Source organism: Eleginops maclovinus, chromosome 2 (assembly GCF_036324505.1).
Source record: "Eleginops maclovinus isolate JMC-PN-2008 ecotype Puerto Natales chromosome 2, JC_Emac_rtc_rv5, whole genome shotgun sequence".
Classification (NCBI taxonomy): Eukaryota; Metazoa; Chordata; class Actinopteri; order Perciformes; family Eleginopidae; genus Eleginops; species Eleginops maclovinus.
The window spans coordinates 22,491,357-22,500,029 of record NC_086350.1 but is presented as its reverse complement, the minus strand read 5'-3'; the positions used below and the strand labels follow the sequence as shown (position 1 = coordinate 22,500,029).

Genomic DNA, 8,673 nt, shown 5'->3' with positions numbered 1-8,673 from the left:
ATAGACAAAACACTCGCATCATGTAGGCCTAACAATTCAGTTCGATGCTCTGATCATGTTTGACCGTGTTGGGCTTTACGGAAATAGATTAAACATATTCTTTTGAATTTCAGTTTAGGGACAGGCTAGACTGTGAACTGTTATGCATTATATAGCCTATGGCTTTGTCAAACAACATAGAAGAAAGCACAAGTTCAACAGCAAACATGACATTCTCAGGACTTGTCAAATAATGTAACCCAATGAACGCATATATAGACAAAACTCACCCATCATGTAACAATTCAGTTCGATGCTCTGATCATGTTTGTTGGGCTTTACGGAGACAAAAGAGACCAAACTGCCCTGCTCTCAGCTGGCTGGGGCCTGCGCCCAGGAATCCATGATGCTGATGTCCGGTGGCCACTCTTAATCCATGAGTGGACAAACGGCACGGGGTTGAATTTCTCAATAGGAGGTCCATTCAAGTCAATGAATAGCAGGGCAGTGAGGCTCGCTGCACGCAGTCCGTTCCTAGTTTTATCGTCTGTGTCATTGCAAGCCGAGAAACCCCTCTCACACTCCGCTGAGGTCGGGAGTATAGTGCGGCTTGCGACGATAAGTTTCTTAAGAGTATTCCCCTGAGAACCTTGAAGCTTCCAATCTCGGAATTCCTAGATAGCCTCGGTAGAAGATTCACAGAGGAGTTTTGCGAATCTCCCCACTTCGCGCTCTCCAAATAGCATTAGGTCTGACCTCTCTGCAGGCCAAAAGTGCTGATCTAGAGGCTTGAGCATGGCAATAAGTTCACTGTCAGGAAGACGTGATCTGAGATTATCAAGGATGGACTGATAAAACTGGGGTTTATTAATCTTAGGCTGCGTTTCCCTAAGCACAACGCCTTTGAACCGACCACTTGCTATGCCTGCGCGAATCTTGGATTCCGTTTTACCGGCATCTTCTTTCATAGCAGACAGTATCTCGATGGTTTGATGGATTTGTCTGCTGCCATCCACCAGAGACGTGTCCCTTCTCTGTAGTCTCAATGAGAGCCCCTGCAGTTCACGAAGCACATCTTTCATCACTGCCAAATCGGAGAGGAAGCCAGTAGATGTCAGATGCTTGAGTAGGCCACCATACTTCGCCCTCTCCACACCGTTGCGCGAGGCATCTTCGCTGGCCATTGTAAAGTGCTGTGCCAAAACAGGAAAATCTTTCACCACAGCTTTAACTGTCCGGAAACTGCTTGCCACCCACCTGATTGTGAAGACTTTGCCTATTTTTAAAATCTGCATGTTCCCTAGCAGCATTTTCAAGCTCCCGTGCGTTTTTGGTGGATTGGTGATACAGACTATGAAGCTTTGAAATAAAAATGTCAAAATGGTTGCACCCAGCCACAGCCTTCAAAGAATCATTAACAGCTAGTTCTAATCGGTGAGCCAGGCAATGTACATCCTGCAGTCGAGGGAAGTCTTGTTTAAGTCTTTCAATGAGTCCTGTATGCCTACCGGTAAGGACAGCGGCTCCGTCTGTGGCTATGCTGATGAAGTTCCTCTTAAGAAATTCTGCCTCTATCCCCACATTTTGAAGACTGTCTTTTAACGCATTGTAAAGAGATCCTGCATCTCCTTTTTCCAACTCAACAATGTCCAAAAACACGTTCTCTACGTCTCCATTACCTGTTACATCGCACCTCATGTAGATAATCATATAGGAGCGTCCATGCACAGTGCTTTCATCCAACGTTATGCTGATACGTGAGTCGAGTTTCAAGACATGGGAAACAAGTCTTCTTTTCATTTCATCTGCTATATGTTTCACAATAGCAGCACAGGAGTGATCGGAGCGGTGTGCAGGGCCCACTGTTGCACCATTAAGCTCATTAACTGTCATGATCGGCGTCATTTTGGTGTATGGCAATCTCTCTTTGGCTATAGTGTACGCCGCCCTAAATGAGCTTGATGTAACGTCGATGGCAGCCAAACTCAGCTCTACAACTTTGGTGGGCAGAACATCTTTTTGTTTTAATTCTGCTATCTCCACTGCTCTTTTATGAGCAAGGCTGTCCCGGTGCAGGTAAATCTTCTTACGTAATTGCTTTTGCAATGAGCTACTGACGGTCCCATTAACCCATGCATCCGAAAGGTGCACCCCAGTCTTTTTTTCATGGAGCAAGAGAGTTTTTGCTGCCTGGCAGGGAGCGCACCCAAGGCCACTCTCACTTGTACACAACCATGGATTTCTCTCCTTCCACGATCGCCACTGTGTGAGCCCCCAGTTCTGAGGCACGTGGCGCAGGTGCTTCAGTTCCATATCGGTCCCGGACCCCGACCCCGTCTCCGCAGCCTCTTCTCCGTCCAATTCCTCCTCAACGTCCTCATCGTCATTGGTAAGTGTCCCAGCTAAAACATCATGATGACTCGTTGTAGCCACAACGTCCTCTGGCTCAGTAGAGTTAGGCGCCTGGCTAGAACTAGCTGTTGCTAGGCCATTTTCTGATTCTAAATCTGCAACTATTTTTGTTTTTTTAGTGGTAAAACCGAAACTGGTCAGGGCCGAATATGAATTCGGTGCAGGTGGCCTTTTTTTCGGCGGCATAACTGGCAATTACATTTAAATTTAAGATGTGTTGTTGGTCTTTACCTCAAAAGCACATTTTTATGTGACTTCTTCAGACTTGCGAGTGCTGTCAAATCGATCTTATCCAGTTTGCTCACGTAGCCTAGTGGTGTGGTGGTGAAGTGCAGTATGCTGCGCTCTTGAGCGTATAAGCACGTCCGGTATTAGCCTATTTTAATGTAACGTCTTTAATGGTTGGAGACCGCAAAGGGATGGATAATGAGTGTTGTTTACGATTAAATTACAATGCAATATATGGCAGACACCTTCAGATATGAGAGACCCCCTCAAAAATTTGACTTTGTTGCTTTCATGGGAGCCAGTCATCACTCTATGGGAGCTCGGCTCCCTCTGGCTCCCACGTAATTCGAGCACTGATCCCTGTACTGGCAATATTGATGGTGAAGGCAATCCTGGCACTGGCACTGGTATTGACCATGATTATAATGATGATGCCACCAACCACCCAGCTACCACTGCTGTTAAAAGGAGTAGATTAGTAGTGGAAGGAGTGGATGGCGGCCCTGGCACAAGCAGTCAAGATGGAGGCTGGCTTCCAAGGAGTGATGGCAACCATGGGACTAGCGGCCATGATGACTACTCATCATATTTAGCACTTGTGTCAACTCTTCCTGACGACTCCTCAGATGACGAGGAATTAAACAAGGCCATTATTGCCAGTATGGAGTGTCCAATGTGAGTAGCTCACACAGACTGCGAGCGTGACAGATCAGGATAACTAATAAGGATGTCATCTGATAATTGACCTTTAAGTTATTGTGACGTACACATTGAGGATTATTTGGATGCTTGCAATGACGAAAAAAGGGTTATTCTAAAATGTGTAACTTTACTGTGTTTTTGATAGTTTTTGTCTTTATAGTGCAGAAAAGGTCCCGAGTCAGGAGATACTGCTGGAACTCTCAAGCAAAATTATTACAAAACGACAGTGCAGGTTCAATATAAATCGCTCAGCTGTCTGGGAAGGAGCCATGCGGGTTTCCAAAGGGTATCCTACGACCCAAACTTGATGATTTCTGTAAAGTTCTCAGATGACATGGGGAGAAATGAGGAAGGGATTGATTTAGGAGGGCCAAGGAGGGAATTCTTGAGGCTGCTGATGGAGACCATTGCCAGATCCGCCATGTTTGAGGGAAAAGAAAACAGCAAGAACTTTGCTCTTGACAGTACTGGTAATGTCTTGTTGTTTTTTTATTAATAATGGGAGCTATTTTAGTGTATGGTGATTTTTACATGCAAACTGATCTACAATGTATTTAATAACACATAAAATCCATGATAATATGTAGCAATGAGTCTTTACTCATTTTTCAATATTACATTTCCTTTTATGTGATTGTTTTGCAGCTCTAAGAGAGGACCGGTACTACAACGCTGGCAGAGCCATTGCAGTGAGTTTGGTGCATGGTGGTCCACCACCAAACTTCCTGTCACCAACAGTGTTTTCGCTTCTTGTTGATGGTTCAGCAAATCCAGCTGTAGAAGACATAGCTGACCCAGAACTCCTTGAGAAAGTCAAAAAGGTCAGTTGGTAGTTTTACATGTTATATTCCATTAGAATTAGGTAATATTACAATGTTCTCTTGCTGTTTTACATTTTGAGAGGCAGTATCGGTCCTGCCCAGTCCATTGCTGAATGCCCACTTTCCATGTGTTGTAGTTTGAATTTCACCACAATCCAACAGACAAGCCAATTATAATTTCTATGTTTTCTGTGACATGGTAGCTATGTGGGAAAAAAACCCTGAACCTCAATCAACTGTTAAGGGACCTTTTGTTATCATGTAATTATGCAGTCCTCTAGTGTCTGTTTTTTTAACTAATAAGTTATAAGCATAACAAGTAGCCTCCATAACAAGCCAACCTGCTGCTCCTTGTGATGCTAGGTATCTGAAAGTACCACGGTTGAGGAGCTTGAGGAGTCAAAGGCACCTCTACTTGAGTACCTGGCTAATGCAGGATGTCTAAGGCCTGTGCAGTCAATCAGGGACAGGGAGCTGCTGGTACAGGACATAGTGATGTTTCAGGTTGTCCACAGGGTCCAAGGTCCATTTCAAAGGTATTCAGTGTTGGTTATTTCGTCAGGTTAATCAGAATAGGAATCAGAATTTGAATTATTGACCAACATGTTGTAGGATTAACTTCACTAAAACTAAAAACTATTATTTGTATATACAAGTAAGTCACAAATTGACAATTCATAAGTGAATTAGGAACCCTATTTAAATTATGCAAAATTAGTAAAATGTTTCCATGTACTTTGTACAGATTCTGTGAAGGTCTGAAGACTCTTGGGGTTCTTGAAAAAATCAGGAGACATCCTGACAGCTTTAAACCCCTGTTTTGCTATGAGGCAAGAATTCTCACTGCTGACCAGATGGACAATCTCTTCAGCATTCCACTCTCTCCAGAAGGGAGCAACAAGAGAACTGCAGAAGAAATGGTTGTAATCTTCTGGAGAGACTATCTCCAGGATGCAGAAGGTAATTGATAGTTTATACTACTCGTAAAATGATGCATCTATTTATATTTTTACTTTAAAAATAGTTTTTCCTACAAAAAATACATGCCATCATCAGCTAATGATAATAACTCAAGAGATGTTCAATAAACATGTTAATTGGACCAATTACCACTTAAATTGTTTTTCTGTTTTTTTGTATAGAAGAAGAAGGGCCATCCAAACTACAAAACATATTGGCCTTCGCAACAGGAGCCTCTGTGGTGCCACCCATCGGCTTTTCCCCAACACCTTCTGTGGAGTTCATTCACAAGGGAGAGGACGACTATGCCTCGACACCATTGTTCCCTATGGCCAACACATGTGTCAACTGCATCGGGTTGCCGCTACATGTGTCATATGAACTCTTTAAAGACAAGTTTGACTTTGCTTTAGGGAACACTCATGGGTTTGGCAGGTCATGAATATACAGTGGTGGAAATCAGTTTTGAACGTGTCAACATTTCTTTCGTTAAATATTTTAATATTTTTCTGATGCAGCTATTCGTTTGAAATGTATACCACATATTGGAATTGACTCAATAAAAGTCAATAAGTAAAGCTACACAGGTAAAGACTTTTACATGTGTGTTTAATACTTTTTCCTGTGTTATTTCACTTTGTTAAACACTTTTTATGGAATGGAATGTTACGTTTCCTTTACCTGTGTAGTTTTATTAAGTCAATACCAATATCGGGTTCATATTTATTTCACATTTATTTCATTTCATTTATTTCATTTCATATTTAGTTCATAATATTGCTGTTGCAGTAAAGTTTGCAATCTTTAAAGTCTCAGTCTCTGCTTGTCTCGCAGTATGTCTTTTTGAAAAAAACACTTTGAACAAATGCTTCTTATAGTTTTGAAAAAATGTTTATTAGGTTCATTTAGTGTTGGGAAACAGCTTATTTACAAAGTAACTCCTATGTGGACTGAATATACTGCAAGAGTGAAGAAAATAAATGTATTCCATGATTTCCATCATTTTCAAGTGGATTCACTTGTTGAATATTGTTCATTGTGGTCTCATTAATGGCAAGATCAATGTCTGGAATGATAACATTATTATTGGTTTGAAGTTCAGGTAATGGACCTTCTTCATCAATACCATAATGGGTGTCACCATCAATAATGTCATTTATAACCGGATGGATTCCTACGCTGTTTATGACACCTGTATGCCACAGCTGTAGTGGTATCTGCCCCGCTTGTGTGGAGAGGCCATGGTTGTTCCACTGGTTGATGAATTCTGTTACTGCCCTTTCAATTCTTGGTAAATAGACATAATGCAGACAAAAAAGATGAAGTTCATTCAATGAATCCAGTATACCCTGTTCCTCCATAAAGTTAAAAATATTTGCAAAGTGTCTTGATACAACTCTATTGAGTTCTGCCCATAGTCTCTCAATCCTTTGGTTGTGTACTGAAACACCTGTAATAACGCTACGACTGTTCAACCCCCTTCTTTCCAACATAAAACGGGCAACATGTATATTTTCCATACCGTGATCACATCTGACCCTTAAAGGCAAACCAAAGTTTTCTACTGCTTCTATAAATAATGACAAGACACTTGAAGCTCTGTTGTTAGATAAGCACCGTAAGTATATAATAGTCCGGCTAAAGCCATCGACACAGCCATGAAAGACCATCCGCCACCTAACCAGCTTTTGGTTGCCGTCAAAATGGGAGATATACACTACATTAAAGAAAGTATGTACTTAAAATGTGCACATCTGAACAGTTTACAAGTCAACTTACCATACTTGGTTGGGGACCTGAACACTGTAGACCCTTCGTCGTATAGCATGACGACGTCTAAATGACCGCCCAATGGGATCAACTTGATGCAGGCTCTGTCTGACCCGCCAACGCTGAACTCTTAGGCCACGTGATCGCATGCTTCCAATTACATATGCTTCACCTGCATTTGGAGTGTTCTGCAGTATATTTGTCACAATGCTGTCCAGATCTTGGTTTGACAATACTGCATATCTTAATGGCTCAACTTCCAGAGTTTGCCTGTGTCTGTATAGGGTTCTTCGACTGATTCCAAAGCATGATGCAATTCCCTGCCATGTCATACCAATGGACACACAATGAGAAATCTGTTCAGCGGTTATGCTGTATTGGGGTCGACCTGGATGGCCAGTCAAGGTTGTTGGGGGTATTAGATTGTTTGTCACATCAGTGGATCTCCGTCTGGCCTCATGTTCATGCAGCAAGTTGCGAAAGCATCTATATAATGATCCTAGTAGCTCACTGACATCCCTATTATCATGACCATACCTTAACACAGCAAGAAATGCAGATATAGTTCGTGTGTGGTCATCGAGCACTCGAAAAAGCCTCTCCTGATCCAAATTGTTGGATTCTTCACTTTGCAGTGACTCAATGCATTGCAAAGCACTATTGAAAAACCTTAAAACATCCTCTTCATTACCTCTCACTGCAAAAAATAAAGTTTGGACTTGGAAAATAATGAGGATCAGATGAACATTCATTGTGGTTGAAGTTGACTTCCTTGAAATTTAGCATCCTGCTTCCTTCATGTGACAGGAAGGCCTTCCTTTTTAACTGTAATGCACTCCTAATTCCCTACTGAATTCAACATTTCATATGTGTATGTGAGAGCGTTTCACATGTGAGTGTGAGAGCGTTTCATATGTGTGTGTGAGAGCGTTTCATATGTGTGTGTGAGAGCGTTTCATATGTGTGTGTGAGAGCGTTTCATATGTGTGTGTGAGAGTGTTTCACATGTGTGTGTGAGAGCGTTTCATATGTGTGTGTGAGAGCGTTTCATATGTGTGTGTGAGAGCATTTCATATGTGAGTGTGAGAGCGTTTCACATGTGTGTGTGAGAGCGTTTCATATGTGTGTGTGAGAGCGTTTCATATGTGTGTGTGAGAGCGTTTCACATGTGAGTGTGAGAGCATTTCATATGTGTGTGTGAGAGCGTTTCACATGTGTGTGTGAGAGCGTTTCATATGTGTGTGTGAGAGCGTTTCACATGTGTGTGTGAGAGTGTTTCATATGTGTGTGTGAGAGATTTTCACATGTGTTTATGAGAGCTTTTGGTTTCAGTTGTGTGTGTGAGAGTGTTTCATATGTGTGTGTGAGAGTGTTTCACATGTGTGTGTGAGAGCTTTTGGTTTCAGTTGTGTGTGTGAGAGTGTTTCACATGTGTGTGTGAGACCATTTCATATGTGTGTGTGAGAGATTTTCACATGTGTTTATGAGAGCTTTTGGTCATATAAAGCTCATGTGGCCAAGCCTAGCTATTTGTTTTACATAGCCTAACACTCATCAAAATTGTCAACTGCAGTTCATTTGTTACTTTATTGGCGCCTTTAATTTCCATATAGTCAAATCTGATGAGTGCTACTAAATACTATCATTAGAGAGCAGTAGTGAAACTTGGATATTGTAATTTCATGCCCTAGCTTACCAGACAGGATGTTTACACAAATCTGTTTTAAGGCTTATTTACACAGATAAGAGCTTTTAGGGAGTTTGGGACCACACAATAATTATGAATCAATCATTTCTTCTT

General features: G+C 41.8%; 1 protein-coding gene across 1 annotated transcript; it reads left to right on the top strand.

Moving 5' to 3' along the window:
• Positions 1-1,425: 1,425 nt before the first annotated feature.
• LOC134880292 (G2/M phase-specific E3 ubiquitin-protein ligase-like) lies at positions 1,426-5,544 on the top strand. Its single transcript, XM_063907133.1, is given in 8 exon segments — positions 1,426-1,489; positions 2,922-3,285; positions 3,482-3,591; positions 3,594-3,791; positions 3,967-4,142; positions 4,506-4,678; positions 4,888-5,102; positions 5,285-5,544. Coding segments are annotated over 8 exon segments (1,560 nt in total).
• Positions 5,545-8,673: the final 3,129 nt, after the last annotated feature.